Here is a 15,545-nt window from a genome sequence, read left to right as displayed (position 1 = left end):
CAAAGACAGACAAATCTAAAGGTTAAGTCAAAGGACATAACTTTAACTTATATCCAGAATTATGGTAGTAAGACTTAATACTATTACACTTCCCATCAATCATCTTCGTTCTGATTTTTTCTTAGGAGCTGCAATCCAAACACCATGACAAAGGAAGGACATGGTTTCCCTGATGAGTACCTCCAGCCCTAAAACCACCCATCAGAATATCCTCATATCTCCATTAATGCAAATGTGTGAGATTACCTTGAAGAAAAGCAGCTGAAAGGCCCTTCTATTCAGGATGTCACATATCTCACATAAATGAACTCTGATCAATTAAACAACTCATTCACACTGTTTGTCTCTGCAGACCACAAAGGAACAGCTGGGACTCAGGAATCATCACCAGCACACTTTTTCCATCATGCCCCCAACATATGGTGCAAGGCACGGACACCAAGAGCAGGGAAGGACAACCAAAGGACAGCAGAGCCCTGGAAACAAACCTACAGAGCTGCTTTCATTGAACAAGGGGATTCTGGGCATGTTCACTGTTCTCTCACTTCCAACTTTAACAATCCTGTGGCAGGCAGGTGATATTTATAGTCATTCAGAAGGAGAGCCAGGAGAATGACATCTCCTGGTAGGAAACTGTAGGCTTTTCAAGGAGTAGACACATGCCATGAAGTCCCTTGTAAAGAAACACCTTTCCAGGTGCCTATTAGAAATTTGTGTTTAAACCTGGGGAAGAGGAAGCAGCTAGGAAGGCTCAGAAAAGTAAAGAAGGTGCTCAGAAGTTTTTTGTAAATAAAGAGATATAGCTGGTATAAAAAACCCAAATAGATAAAAAAACATCCGCGAGTAAATGTACACCAGAAATTAGAGAGTGTTTTTAGCTAGCAGAGCAATGGGGTTATGGAACTTCCTTCTGTGAGGAGCAGAACAAAACTTTGTTTTCTTCAGATCTTGTTCAGTTTCTGAGAGGGATCATAGGGGAACATTAGTTATGAAAGCAAGGTATGAAGGGCCCAGAAGAGACCCTTCACACTCCAGCATGGCCTTGATTCCAAAAATTCAGTGCACAAACCAAGCCTCTGGCTCCTGGGCTGCCTATACACATATACAGATCCCAAAGATGTTAATACCAAGAGGGATGAGGTTATTATCCTGCATTTGTTCTGGCTTCTTTGCTAATCTGAGTAGCTGCTAATCAACAGCAGTAAAAGAAGAATCTTTATGAAATCCTATTAAATTGAGTGGGGCAAATGGCAAAGAAGACCTGTGATCTTTGCTGTCAATGACAGAATTTACAACAGTGCACTTCCTTTGCACAAGAGTATAAGGCATTCTTCTGCTCAACCCCAGGGTTATTCCCACTCTGGAATAAAAAAAACCCAAAAAACTGCAAGTCCAGCTAAAAATTAGCCTTCATTTTACTTGCTCTGTTGTGTGAGGGTTACATGTGGTGGAAAGCACCTACTTCAAACTCTTTTCCTTACTATTTTCCTGTAATACAAGCCAAATGGGCCAAATGTCTCCTTACATCTCGTGCTCTCTGTCAGAGAGCTCAATAAAAGGAGAAATTTATACACCTGGAGTTCAAAGTGATTGCTTCCCTTTTCCTGACTCTAGTTGCCGGGATTGATCCAATGGCTTGACAGAATCTCATGTTGAGTTTCACTCTAGCACAATGTAGAATTTAACACATTTACATAATAACACTATGCCTTTTCTAGTCATTTGCGATTCTGAGGTTAAATAGCAAAATAAATGAAGATGTTTTGACATCAGGATACCCCTGGCTCACAGGATCTGATGATAGGAAGGACGTAAACAGAGCAATTTTAGTAATTTGGGTCCAGTCCAAGTCCTGCAAACCATAATGCAAAACAAGTCCCAAACAATGCTTTTTAGGTCTCCACTGGAAAGAGACAAGATGTCACTTGACCAAATAAATAAAAAACCCCTAAATTTTCAGAAAATAGTGCCAAGCTTGCTGCCCCAGTTAGCCATGAATAAAGCCCATGACAAAAGGAAAGTCCCTTTGTTGGAGACAGGCTATGCCTGGTTGAAGACCCATCACCCCATGCCATCCTCTCTGTACCCTTGAGACCCACAAAGTGACACACCAGCAATTCCCACCAACAGCGGGGAATTTTTGCCTGCAGCCTACAAGCCAGCAGGAAGCTCCCACACCTTGCCATGGCATGGGAAACTACTCTTGGATAAGACAGATGCTTGGGAAGAGAAAAGCATTAAAGAAAACAGGACAAAGCTCTGCTCTATTACTAAGTCACAAACTTATCTGCTCAAACTCATGTTAGGTGAAGCCTGATGCCTGTCCTTCTTGTTGAGAGCAAATTCCTTTCAAGTTTAGCTTCTAAGGTATGCCACAAGTATTTCCTTTGCCATCTTTACCACTATTGTTCGTTGCTATTGTTTGTTCTTTCCGTGCATCATAACTGAAATGGGGCAATAAAGGTTTCCACAGCCACACAACAGACATCTGTGCTTGAGGAAATGTGGCCTATTCCAGTTAAAGATAAAAAGGCAGAGCTCACGCAAACAAGCAACTTCCACAACACTTTTTTTAATATAGGATAATTAAGGACATAAGACATTATGGGAGATTGGTAAACAAAATAACCAAGGAATAAGCTAAACACACAAAACCAGACCCTCCTAGATTACTGGAAAATTAAAGGACTCATCCTACAGGTCTTTACTACTAGACAAAGCAAGCTTAAACAACCACCTCAACTCCACAAGACTCTGTAAGCCTTATTATCCTAACTGGGACTTCACCCAGACACAGATGTTATCACTTTCCCTGCCTGCCTTGAAAATCCCAAACAGCTGAGGCAGGAGGTTTGGTTTCTACTTAAAGCCCTTCACACAACTTCATGCCCTAAATTTTAGTAGTGGGGATTCAGCTTAGAGCTTTGGTCTTTTTCTTCCTCCTGTTGCTACTACTCTGTGCACAGACAAGGTAACTAATAAGAGTCTCTGAAATAACAAAATCCTTGAATTTTAAATTAAAGCTTGTTACAGTTAATAAAGTAGCTTAGGAAGAAACTTTAGTTGCAAAGTACCAAATCTTAAAGCCTAAGTTCAAATGTACATTTACCTTTGTACTATCTCAAAATACTGTATTTAGATTATATGCATTCTTCTGTTTTACTGATGTTTTTAATGAATTGCACCTTAATTTATATAGTATATTGTCTGTGTATTCAGAGGAAGTATTCAAGTACTGGTTTTAGATTTTTAAAACTATTATTGATGGAGAAATTTTTGTCAACAACTTAATATTTGTATACATGAAAAGAATAAAATAGTTCGGTTAGAAGTAATCTACAATATAGTACTTAAAAATGTAGTTATGTTGAAGCTCACTTGTGCAGATGTTCTAAAGCTTTTCCAAAAATTCCTAGTCTTTAAAATAAGAAAATTCCCTCTTTTTGAGACTATGCTCTTACTTTAGCACTGTATGAAAACAGTTATTTTTCCTTTGGTAAATATTATAGCTTTAGTCTTCAACGAAGTGCTGACAACAGAGAATGGTTTTAAATGGAAAGTGAATAGGTTTAAATTGGATATGGGGAAGAAGCTCTTCCCTGTGAGGGTGTAGAGGCACTTGCAGAGGTTGCCCAGAGAAGCTGTGGATGCCTCATCCTTGGAGGTCTCCAAGGCCAGGGCGACAGGAGATAGTGCTTGTAGCAACCTGGTCTAGTGGAAGGTGTCCCTGCCCAAAGCAGGGGTTAGGAATAAATGATCTTTAAATTCCCTTTCAATCTAAACCATTCTGTGATTCTATGAAATTACTCATTCTACACATCTGTGACTGTATGATATTTGTGTGGGGCTTGCCTATCTCATCAGGTGCACCTATAAAATAAGGCAACCAGGATTTAGATTGGTATCTCTTATTCAGCATTAGTAAAATGTAACCTACAGAATGCTGGCTATTAAAGCTACCAGCCTCTCCATGCCCCTCTTCCCTGGCACAAACACCTTGTTTTGCAAGGTGCCATCTGCAAAGTCCCAGCTTTGGAACAAGTGGAGAGAAATCCACAATTGCAAAGGGAGGAATGCAGGACAAGAGATCTCCGAAAGGCTAGTTAGAGGTAGTGGTCAACTCTTGCTCTTGCTGTCTGAGAAAAATACCTTTTTTCTCTGTTTTCGGTACCTTGATGCTCACAGAGGAGCGTCGTGTAAAAGCAGATCTTTATTGCCATGAGGGCTTTTGTCAAACAGAGACCTGGAGGCTCACACGACTTCAGTCCCACGTCAGAAACTTAATATAACTACATTGGTTTAATGCTTCTCTTGACTTGGGGATTTGTTGTCACACTAAAACAGAACTGTCGCGGTGTTTTACGGAAACCATAGAAACATCAGACTTCTTTTGAAGTAAATGTTGTGCTCCTATTTTTAAGTCTAGGTGTAGTTACCAAGGCAAGAGTGATCTGTAGATGTGTTGCTTTCCAGCTGACACAACGATATTATTCGGCATTTCTTTATCTGCGGGCACCTTGAAGGAGCCGCTCAGCTGCTCTCCCTCATCCCCTCACGGCGAGCCGGCGCCCAGCCCAGCCCGCCCCTCACGGCCGCCATGGCCCCGCCCCGCCTTCCTCCCGCCCCCAGCGCCATGGCGGCCGTGAGGGAGGTGGAAATCGACCCTGAGGGCACCTTCAAGTACATCCTGGTGCGCCTGCAGCGCCCGGGCGGCGGCGAGCAGCGGGACATCGTGCGCGGCACCGCGGCGGCCGAGTTCCACAGTGCGTGACGGGGCGAGCGGGCAGCGGCCGGAGCGGGACCGCAGCGCTGCTCTGGGCGGGACGCGGCTCTGAGGCGGAGCGGGGCCCTAGCCTGAGCAGCTCAAACGTCCCCTTTTCCCCACTTTTTACTTCCACCGTGTGACTTGTGTCAGGAGAATTAATCCACAAGAACCAGAGATTTATGTGCAAAAAGGAGACAAAGGAGTCCCGTAGGTTTATTCGAGTAAAGGGGGAGGTCATGAGATAGTTTCCCAATGGGTCTCTCAAATCGTTAGAGGATGCAGCTTCCTTTTTATCCTTATTTACCACCTGCATTTCCCTCTCTCTTTCCCCATTGGCTGAGGTATTTGAGAGGTACAGACTTCCCGAATTACCTAATAATAATACAGACCCCTTATAATGTATATTTCCTCCCCACACCCCTTTTTTTTTCTTTGTGTCTCTTCTGTTGAATCCAGTGATTTAGCATGGCCTTGGGAGAGTAACATGTCAATTAATGGAATTCCTGTGGAATTTACGGTTTCTCCCATTGCTCCTTTCCCCTGTTAGTGTCTGGCCTTATCTACCAGCAGGCCTCGCAGTTTGTTTGTAAAGACATCTTGCTCTCTCGTTCCTTTCACGTAAAAAGTGGGCCAATATATCTGTCAGGTGCCATTTCTCACCCTGATCATCCTCATTTAGGAGAACGATATGTGCTAAGTAAAAAACTAAAGGACTTTAACTGCAGCTTTCCTATGCCGCTGAAGAGAAATCTCCCTCTCTTGTAGGCAAAAAGGGAACTGGGGGAAAATGAGTAGAAAGTACTTGAAAACGAGTTCTAGGGTACTTGGTGCTTAACCCCTGTTTTAATGGCTCTCACCATTCTTCTTGTGCAGATCATATCTTTGAAAAAGTAAATCCCGAGATGGAAAAGCTGGGATATGAGTGCAAGTGCCTTGGAGGAGGGAAAATTGAACATAATAGCAAAGACAAGAAAATCAGGGTATTTGGGCTCTCTACAGTAAGTGCATCTCTCATTCCTTGAAGTGCTTTCGCCTCTGGTGTTCTGGGATTTTTGGTAAATGTGGTGGCTTTTGGCAGTTGGCATCACACTGTAAACATTAACTGGAAAATTTGCCTGGCTCACTTGTGAGATAGATTAGAAAAACAATAGTTTTAGGGCAGGAGATAAAGTTGGTATTACTCAGCATTAGGTTAAATTAGAATCAAGACTGAAAATGGAAGTTGGCCTCTCCTGACTCAGATTTTTTTAGCCTTACTGCTAGAGCAGGAATGGCCCATTTTTAGCCATGGGGGCTTGATCCAGCTATTGTATCACCTTTATCTGCCAATGAAAATATTTATTGGTAGTCACCAGCTAAATTGTGAGTGTTCTGTGTATGTGTTAGGTGAAAAGAGTAGACACAACTTAAATGGGGTAAACTTTCAGTAGGTGAAAATGTAGTAATGCATTTTGTGGGAATAAAAGTAGCATTTTTGTTACCTCTTATTTTTCCATTTAAATTCATGGTTTTTAGGAAAGACTCTGAGTCTTTATGGTCAGTATTCCTCTAATTTAGGGACTATACTATAGTACTTATCAGATGTTCCTCAGTGATGAAGCATAGCTGCTGTAAGATTTAAGGCTTCTAATATAGACAAGAATATAGTTTTAATTTAATTTAATTTCCTGTACAAAGTTATGGTTACTTCAAATCTGCTTACCTTAGATGAGCAGTGAGGGTTGGGCCTTGAATCTATTAAATGTTTTTAACAGAACTACCTATTCTTTTAGTGCTGCTTTTGTTCCAAGATGACTCCTGCCACCTGGAACCATAACAAAAAAAAAAAAAAAGCCTCCTTAGGATTTGTGTGAGGTAGAAAGGCAGTGTATAATGCTTATTATATTAAATTCTTTTGATGGATGGTCTTCATTGTGACTGCATTTTTAGGTGAGACTTGACACTTGTATTACTAATCTTGCTACCAAGAAACCAGAGAAATTGTCATTGACTTCTTTTGAAGCTGTGCTGCTATTTGCAAGGCTGGATGGGGGCTTCAAAGTGGTTGCCAAGGCAAGAGTGAGCTGTGGATCTGTTGCTTTCCAACTGACATAACAATATTATTTGTTATTTTTGAAAAGCTTGCATTTTATAATGCATCAACTTTAACCTTTTCAGTTTAAATGCTTGTTTATTTAAGCTGTTCCTCTTTGGGGCTGAGTCACTGATGTGTAAGAGTATGTTTTGTTTGAAAATACAATCCTGAGATCTTTTTTCAGTCTTCTGAGTAAACCTTCATGTGAAATACTAGGGGGGGAAAATAACCTGCAAATCACAGATTTCTATCAGTACACTACTGTCGTGAAAAAGCCTTTACTGCACAGGGAAAAGGTTACTTGTAGTTATGAAATAAGAAACCAAGATAACTCTGATCATGTAAGACAGTAGTGGAAGGGTAACTTCTACCACAACTGCCTGAAATTTCAGTGAAGGAGCAATACTCATCAGTGTTTTTTAAATGAGGGTTAAAAATCACATGGGTCATCTGACCTTGCCTTAGTTTGGAGTTGCAGTGACTAAAGAGCACAGATGCTTAAAACTGTGCCATTACCAGCTAAGGCAAGATTGCAAATAAATAAAACATGAAGACTGTGATTTCTTTAGTGGCTAGAATGGTGCTCAGGTGATCACACTTGTTTGCTTATTCCCTTTTCCTTCAGCTGAGCCAAATCAGCTGTTTGTATGCTTACACATTAAAGTGGGTCAATGCAATCTCTGTGGTTTAAAAGAACGTTCAATAAATATGCTGGCTGAGGGGCTGGGAACATTTTAAAACAAGCTTTCTGCTGGAGTAATTATGTGAAAAATGTGTTCTCTATTCCTTGAGATTGCTTGACCCCCATCTCATTTATTTTCTAGAACTTGAGTTTGGGGAAAGGGGGAGAATCAGAGAGGACAGTAGAAAAATAAAACATTATACTGCAAGAATAACTTTTTTAGAACTTGTAATTGATTTGTATGTGAAGAACTTGTGTTGACAAGAACTGAATGGTTCCAAAGACTTAACTGTCCATGTGCAGTAAGCATTTATTCTGTCTTGCAGGGCTATGGAAAAGCAGATCACTCTGTGACTGTAGAGATACTGAAGAAAGAGTATACAGATTATGAAATTACATGGTCAGATGACAAGAAATAAACTGACTACTTGTGAATACAACAGGCAGTTCAAAGCTGGTAACTGTGAGCTGTACTTTGATAAATAAAATTGAATGTGTGTTCTGTGTATGTTACTGTAAATCTGGAGTAACTGGACTCTGACATAATTTATAATATGGTTGGTAATCCCCAGATCTTATTTTTTAGATCATTCCTTTGTGCAGAGTCTGAAGTTCTAACCCTTTTCCCTTTCCTTTTGAAGTGCCATTTAATTAAACATTCCCACACCATCTTACCTCTAGTTTGTCTTCATCCAGTCCCATTTCTCTGATATATTGAGGATACCTCAGGATTTGCCATCAGCTTCAAACACCACTGGGCCAAACCTGTTCATTGGTCTTTTGATCAGTGTTTTCAGTTTCCTTTATTTTTCTATTACATTTTAGGCTTTTCATCTTTCATAATCCACATGTATAAAAATTGGTGTGGAGGGTGGGGCTCTTACTGTTTCTTACCAATGATCCAAATCTTTGATTACTCCATGGTCTTGAAAATTCAGTATTTGTGTTCTACAAAAGTAAAGATCAAAATATTTGATGTTCCTGCAAGATCCTTCCCTCTAGCAGACTGATAGGTATGTCAAATTCTGCCAGTGCTTCTTTCATTCGGATTTCCCCTTTACTACTTTTGTTTGTGTGAATGCAATGATGCTTTTTTCTTTTTTTTTTTCCTAGCAATAATTAAGTTATAGTAAACTACCTCCTTAGTATACCCAGGCAGTGTCTATATTAACTTTACATCACCTGCTTGTTGCTGTTATGGCAGGATGTTGTCCTTTGTTTGTTGTGAAATTACTTGCTACAATTTTCACTTTTTTTGTTTCCTGCTAGTCTTCCTTTAATTCATTTATGGATTTAATGACTTGCTGTCTTGAGGACTTGGTATTTGTGTATAAATTCTCGTTCTTCCCTTTCCTGTGGTTCCTACTGCACTTATCCACCAGTATCTGGTGGTATAGAGCAGCTTTTTCATTTCAGCTTGCAAGTGACTATTACAGTACAAACCAGGACATCTGAGAGGCTTTAGTCCATCTTTAGTTTCTATCACCAAAAATCCTGTTGTTACTGCCTTGTTACAGTTGTTATCCATCTTAAGTCACCTTTCTGTGGCTTTGTTTGTTTTGGGTGGAGAGGAATTTTCTGTTCTCATCCTCAAACCTTTCAGTCCAGTCCTCGTTGGAAGAGTTCCAGGGGTCTCCATCCCAATAAGTGCTTGGGAGCAGAATCTCTTGAGCCTGAAGCTGCAGGTCTCTTGATTGGCACCTGCTTCCCCCCACTTGCAGCCTGGATTTTCCCCTCCAGCACCCTTGCCTGCTTTTGCATCTGCTCTTTGTGCTTCTCTTTGAGTTCTTGTGCAATGGTTGTCTGGCTGCACCGCTTGAAATACTCATGGTAGTGATTGCAGGCTTGATTTTACTTAACAAGGTTTTGATTTCAGAATAGGATTTTATGCCTTTGTGCCTAATAACCAAGAATAGCATACAAGTCTGTAACCTGCAAATTAGGCTCTTCCCAGTTCCATTATCATGGGCTTTTTTTCCCTAGCTTTAGTAAAATAACTGTAATTGCCAGTATACAATCCTGGGTTTTAAATAGCCTCATTTCCCAAAACTGGCAAATAGTCTTCAAATGGAAGTCATCAGTTAATGGTAATACCTGTTAAAACAAACAAGCCTTTGAATTTAGTTTCCTGAGATATTTAATGAGTGATTTTAATCTTTGTCTCCACAATACTTACAGGAAAGACATAATTTAGACCGGATTTCTTATTGTAATGCCTTGCTCAAAATGTGAGGTTGATGGTATGAGGTGAGAAAAAAGGTGATGATTTCAAGCTGATCAAAATTGAGTTACCAGCTGATCTCTACCTTTTATTTCTTCAGAGATTAAATATTTTAATATGTCACCAAAAAAAAGAGGGACCTTCCAATTTGGTTTTTTTTTAATAGTGCAGTGCATTTGGGGAAAAGTTAATTTCCCTGGTCATTAAGTAATACATACAAGCATTACAAAAAAGTGAAAAATTTATTTTCTTCTATTCCAGTTTGTGAAGAGAAGCAGGATACTGGTCACTAGGGTGGTGAGGATTTCTCAGGGAAAGAAAATCCTAATGTAGCTTAGGGAAATTAATATTATTTGAAGTTGAAACACCAGCAGCCTACAAATCTAAGTGTTGAATTGTCTTTCCTCTCAGCATGTATCTGCTAAATTCTGAGAATAGAACTCATTTGGAATTACAGAAATCCCAATGCAAATTGTGCTAATTTCACCTGGGGAAATGCATCCTTCATTATTTATCATCAAATCCTGAAATGGGGAGTGTGGGGTTACCTGTTTTGAAGGTGTGCAATCACTATGAGATTGTGGCTCTGCCATTCTTCCCTTAAAGTAGGAATTCTGATTCTGTATGGGCACAAAACCAGCTATGTTTGAGCAAAATACTGAGTGAAGGCATAGTAATTAAACCAAGGATGGTGAGTTTGATATTGGAGTTATTATCAAGAGGAAATATTATAGTAGAAGATTGTAAGTACCTTCTTCATTTATTCATCAAAAAATACAGGAGATTCTTGTTCTTTTGTCATAGTGGTCAACATTTCTTATTACTTCAGGTTCTCTGAAACTGCATTAGACCTAGCAGGTATAGAACAAGCTATTCAGTGCAACCCATGATTTGTCTTATGACTGAGTTTGAAAAATCACAAATGGCAATCCATTTCTTTCCAGGTTATTTTGACAAAAAAACCCAAAAAAGCTGTTAATGGTACCTTCTTGATCTGCCAAAACTGAAACTTTCTTTGTTCCTCAGTCTGTAGTCAGCAGTTATTGTCAGTAAGTTTCAGAGTTGGTGCAGAAAAATTCCAAAGCACAATGACGGTCATGGCAAAACTGACTTTTTTCCTCCCTCTCCTATCCTATGAGGCCAAATTCAGTAGTTTCCAAAGCATCCCTTTAAAATAGTCTGAAACAGTAGTTAAGGCTCTTCTGTAAAGTACAGGAAATCCTTTACAACTCTGTCTTAATAGCAGCAGGATCAAAATAGGAACCTTGGAGTTGACTTTCAGCATCTTCAGTGATGGAAACTAGGCAATAATTAAAGATTTAGATCACTGCTGTAATAAGTTTATTTCCATCCCGTCAGACCCTGTTGTCCCTTCTCCCCTACACTGAGTATCCTTACACCCAATTTTACTGCAGTGATTGACTCTCAAAGTTTGTATTTCTGCAAGGGCACTTGATAAAGCAGTGCATGATGACAAGAGCTGTGTAATAGCTTTTTATCTGGTTTTTGCCAAGACAAAACATGCAGTGGATTTCCTTTCTTTAGTTGAATTGCTGGTGACAATGAGCACCCAAGACCAGGTTTCATAGTTCTTTGGGTTTGTGTATTTGGTAAGGCAATTTCTTCAGCAACATCACTATCTTCAGCCTAGGGAAGAAGAATGCCTTGTGTTGCAAGCTTTGTCCTGCCAAACTGCTGAAAAGATTGAAGAGGTGTGGATGTTCAGTAGTATCACCAGCAAGCTTTAAAAATAGGGCAACTAATGACTGGAACAATCTTGTTAAAACTGTACAGCAATCTAATTAAACCCCTATAATAGCATTTCCTTCTCCTAAAGCTCAGTTCTATCATCCTCCAGTATTTCATTTGTAGGCTTATTCATTGGTTGGTATAAGGAGCTTATCTTGTGTAGAATATTTTTCAAATCAGCTTCTAAGCTAGCAAGGCTTTTTCTAATGCCTTGCTGAAATTTTCTTAGCCTGTATCAGAATCTGAATGTGAAAATTCACAGACCACAGTAGTAAATATTCTGTTACATTTGATAAAAGGCTTGAATAAGTCATTTCATGTGAAAATATTTCATGGACTCCTGAGATCCCAAGCAGGACAGAACACAAGTGATAAATACAATCACATCCCCCTCTGCTGGCAAAGCAGCAGAACTCAGGTGTGTGGTCTGTGCCTGAATCTGGCTGCAGTTAAACTGCTCAAACCTTGAGAAAAGCCTCCTGCACTAATTTCAGATGCCAAATTATCTCACTTAGTCACAGTATGTCATGGTCACTGCTGTGCCATCCCATGTGATGTATGTCATTCCTGTGACGTACAGTTCTGGTGCTGACAAAGAATGTGAAAGCCTGGCTGGAGACAATGACTTGCTTAATCTTGAAATACATATGAATTACAATTAGTTATCAAAAACAGGTGCTGCTTTAAGCAGAACTCAGTGCAAAGTCAACATGAGAAAAGTCCTTCACTTCTATTCAGAATTTGTCAAACATTTCAACAACCGGCATCCTTAATTTGTCAAACCAGAATAACAGAGGAAAAAGCAAATAAACGAGGATTAAAACACTTATTTTTGATGGAATAGTAGTTTAATTTGAACAGGAATCTTTAAAGGCAATTTCCATAATGCATCGCTGCAGACCCTGATCAATTGTTTTCACCATACTGGTTCTAAACACATTTTTCTCTTCAATGAATTTCTTAAAGAGGTAGATACCACCTCCAACTCCAAAATAATGCACTTTGCTTGCCAAATACACAAGGCCATTTTTATCCAAGAGCTGAGCCAGTGTATCATGCAAAGCACTGTAATAGTCAGTATTATAGATGGTCTCAGAGGTGAGAATTATATCATACTTTGAAAAGGCTTTGGTGCTGCTTAACAGGAGTTGGCTGACTTGAGACCACTCTCCAGAAAAAAATCTGCATTTGTTGAGCATGTCAGGTGAGCCCTCTGCTTTCCTGGGCCTCTTTGAAGGAGGTTTGCTGGCTTTTCTGTCCTCCCTACTGCCTCCATTGATGCAGTTGGCCACCACATTAGGCAAGGTTATTTCATCAATCACTGTGCTGTTGTAGTCCTGAAAATGGACTCTGTCAGCTTTACCCCTTAAAGCAGCAATTCCCAGCAATCCAGCCCCACAGCCAAGGTCCAGTACAGTCTTGTTGGTAAATTCTATTTCAGCCTCAGAAAAGTAGTCCAGGAGATCAAAAGTGCACTCCCAGATTTTCAGCCCTCCTTCATAGACTCCTGGGATTAGATCAGAGTGAGAAGAAACACTTTTGGACACGATGCCTTCACTGTCAGCATCACCTGAACATGTCATTTCCACTACAGACAACTTCACATAAGACAGGTCCAATACCTTTTCCATTTCTTTATTTTCCAGTACTTTGCTGAGATCTTTGGGAATACTGTGTTCCTTAGCAGCTTTCACACACAGCTTTTTCTTTGAAGTTGCCTCATCCTGGTGCTTAGCAGCAGCTGGTGTTGGGCTGGAGTGTGCTGCAGCATTAGCAGTTTCCCTGCTCTTTTCTGTGGTTTCCTGCTTGTGATTTGGAGAGCACAGCTGCAAGAAGTGAGCATCTGCCTCGTTGTTCTCATTTTCATCAACAGCAAAATTAAATTGAAAATCCATTTTCAGGAATAACAGTTTTAAAAGTCACCTTAATTTACCACAGCCAGCAACACTCACTTAAGAGCAAGACTAGTACAAAGGCAGGGTTTTTTCTTTTGTTTTTGGTGGGGTTGTTCTTTTTTGCAGAGGATGCTCTTATGTAGGTATTGCTAAGAGCATTTTGCTGGTGGGATATCAGATGTTTTGCCAAGAGCAAGGTGAACTACTGCTGGAAATAGAATAAATAGTTTTATGTATCACTAGTAGCAGCATCCTGATTTTCATTAACAGGCTACCCCGGGAATTCGTAGAGTGTCCCTCTCTGGAAACATTCCACACCCACCTGGCCGCGTCCCTGTGCCACCTGCTCCAGGTGACCCTGCTAGAGCTCCATTCCACCCCTAACTCTTCTGTGATTAAAAACACGCTATCGAACCATTTACACTTATGAAAACACAGCGTTACCCGTGACTACATCTCACATACTATAGGTACCGGTAAGGGAGGTAGGACAGCTGCTAACTCCGCTAAACCCCGCGTTTCAGACTCAGCCTTTCAAGCGGCGCAACCCCAACCCGCGGGGCGGCCCCGCTGCCCTTCCCCTCAGCTCGCAGGCCGGGTGAGGCGCTCGGGGCGCGTTTCCCACCCCGTTTTCCCTGCCCCGTGCCCTGTACCCACCTGCGGCTGCCGGCCGGGATCACCCTCCGCTTCTCCCACGTGAAGCTGCTTCCGCTTCCTGGGCCGCGGGGCCTTGTGGGAGCGCGGGGCGCTTTCCCGCCGCTGCCTGCTGAGGGGAGCGCGGCGCCGCCATGTCCCAGACAGACCCCGAGCTGCTCCTGCGGGAGCTGGGCGGCTGGGACTGCGAGCTCTGCCGCCGGGAGCTGCCCGCCGTCCTGCCCCGCCTCCTCATATCCTTGCCGACAGGGCTCTTGGGTGGCTGCGGGAAGGCACACGAGTGGTGAGGGGGTGTGCGGGGCTGTGTGCATCCTGCAGAGTTCCACGGTTCTGTCAGATCTGTGTGAGGGAAGGCGATGGGAGCTTTGTGAGGGGCCGACACAGGATAGAAAAGCCGGGTGCAGGAAATTTCGCTGGAGACGGGTACAGCCCTGCCCTGAAATAAAAGAGTCACAGAATGTAGAAAATCTCGTGTTCATCTAGCACTGTAGTTAACTTCCCAACACCCCCTCACCTATCCCCCACCCCTCCCCCCCCAAAAAAACCCCACACCACCGAAAAAAGGTAAAACCCTCAAGACTTACTCTCTAATGCATTTTGAATATACTTTTCTCATCCTGTGGGTACTCCAGGCTATCAGCCTGTGTTGGTTAAGGAGCATCCCCACCAATTTCATACGTTTTAGAAACAGAGTGAGAGTAGTCACTGTGCGTTCTCCAGCTGCTTTAAAGATAACCTTTATAGCAGAACAAGTTTGATTTTCTTTAACGTTGTTACTCAATGTATCAAGAGTCTGAAGACTGGACTGAGCACATCCGTAAGTAATGGCTAAGAAGTGCCTCTTCCTGTAGAGCCTTGTATTGCAATTGCATTGTAATCACTGCACTGCTTAAAATACTTGTGCTACAACTAGGGACTTTCAGAGTCTTCAGCAGTCCTGCTGGACCTTGCACATTCCACTAACTGCACCTTGAACAAGCCCCTTTGAACAAGATTTATAAAAGCCCCTATAGAAGCTCTGCATGTAAGGCTGCTTTTCCCTTCCTGCTACTTCTGATTTTTAAATACATGAAAGAATGGTGCTTTTTATCTTGTGGTTTTTTATCTTGTTGTCTTTTTGGCTGTTTTCCTCCAGGTGACAAAGCTGATAGTGATAAAAAAATGAGACTTATTTGCAACTTCATAGGAGTCTTGCTAAAACTCGCTGTTACATTGCATATTATGTTACATTATAAAACATGCAACTATTTGCAGTTTGGAATGTGGAAAATATTAGATCTGTAGGCTGGCAGTTGTGCTCAGCCTACAGCTAAGTTTAGTCAGGTGTGCTGCTATTTTTGATAGATTTGTGCATGTTGGAGCTGTTACAGCTACTTGAGTTTTCATATAATGCATGTGTGTTTTCATGCATTTCAGATAAGGCAAATGCTCTGTTGACTCTCAAAATCAAGTATCTGATATTTTTTCGCTTTCTGCAGTTCTTTGTTTCCTCTGGTAGGTTGCTG

The 15,545-nt window shown here is 41.3% G+C and overlaps 3 protein-coding genes across 9 annotated transcripts in view; 2 read left to right on the top strand and 1 right to left on the bottom strand.

Annotated features, from left to right (window-relative positions):
* Positions 1–4,602: 4,602 nt before the first annotated feature.
* LOC146434128 (14 kDa phosphohistidine phosphatase-like) lies at positions 4,603–8,029 on the top strand. The gene is made up of 3 exons (XM_085068512.1): positions 4,603–4,763; positions 5,639–5,763; positions 7,848–8,029. The coding sequence occupies exons 1-3, from the start codon at positions 4,634–4,636 to the stop codon at positions 7,938–7,940; spliced, it is 348 nt and encodes a 115-aa protein (XP_084924638.1). The 5' UTR covers positions 4,603–4,633; the 3' UTR covers positions 7,941–8,029.
* A 4,288-nt stretch (positions 8,030–12,317) lies between these two features.
* Positions 12,318–14,264, bottom strand: METTL18 (methyltransferase 18, RPL3 N3(tau)-histidine). 4 transcript variants are annotated; one of them, XM_085068508.1, is made up of 2 exons: positions 14,044–14,264; positions 12,318–13,594 (listed from the first exon to the last, which is right to left on the bottom strand). In XM_085068508.1, the coding sequence occupies exon 2, from the start codon at positions 13,384–13,386 to the stop codon at positions 12,340–12,342; it is 1,047 nt and encodes a 348-aa protein (XP_084924634.1). In that variant the 5' UTR covers positions 13,387–13,594; positions 14,044–14,264; the 3' UTR covers positions 12,318–12,339. The 4 variants fall into 4 exon arrangements, with proteins under 4 accessions (XP_084924634.1, XP_084924633.1, XP_084924635.1 ...); XM_085068507.1 differs by having other exon boundaries at positions 12,318–13,591; XM_085068509.1 differs by lacking the exon at positions 14,044–14,264 and adding an exon at positions 13,709–14,033.
* FIRRM (FIGNL1 interacting regulator of recombination and mitosis) overlaps positions 14,160–15,545 on the top strand; it is a 26,816-nt gene continuing 25,430 nt past the window's right edge. For 3 of the 4 annotated variants that reach the window (XM_085068500.1, XM_085068499.1, XM_085068501.1), the window contains exon 1: positions 14,461–14,857. In XM_085068500.1, the coding sequence (XP_084924626.1) occupies positions 14,821–14,857 (37 nt within the window). In that variant the 5' untranslated portion in view covers positions 14,461–14,820. Of the gene's footprint in view, positions 14,274–14,460; positions 14,858–15,545 lie in introns of those variants that run through there. The other variant, XM_085068502.1, reaches the window with a different exon arrangement.

Source organism: Lichenostomus cassidix, chromosome 8 (assembly GCF_008360975.1).
Source record: "Lichenostomus cassidix isolate B80296 chromosome 8, HeHo_3.0, whole genome shotgun sequence".
Lineage (NCBI taxonomy): Eukaryota > Metazoa > Chordata > Aves > Passeriformes > Meliphagidae > Lichenostomus > Lichenostomus cassidix.
This window is presented reverse-complemented; position numbering and strand designations above follow the sequence as displayed.

Bases quoted from the DNA above. Each gene is read 5' to 3' on its own strand.
- METTL18 (XM_085068508.1), bottom strand. From the start codon at position 13,386: ATGGATTTTCAATTTAATTTTGCTGTTGATGAAAATGAGAACAACGAG.
- LOC146434128 (XM_085068512.1), top strand. From the start codon at position 4,634: ATGGCGGCCGTGAGGGAGGTGGAAATCGACCCTGAGGGCACCTTCAAG. The intron at 4,764-5,638 runs GTGCGTGACGGG...CTTCTTGTGCAG, and splicing joins CGCGGCGGCCGAGTTCCACA to ATCATATCTTTGAAAAAGTA. The intron at 5,764-7,847 runs GTAAGTGCATCT...TCTGTCTTGCAG, and splicing joins GGGTATTTGGGCTCTCTACA to GGCTATGGAAAAGCAGATCA.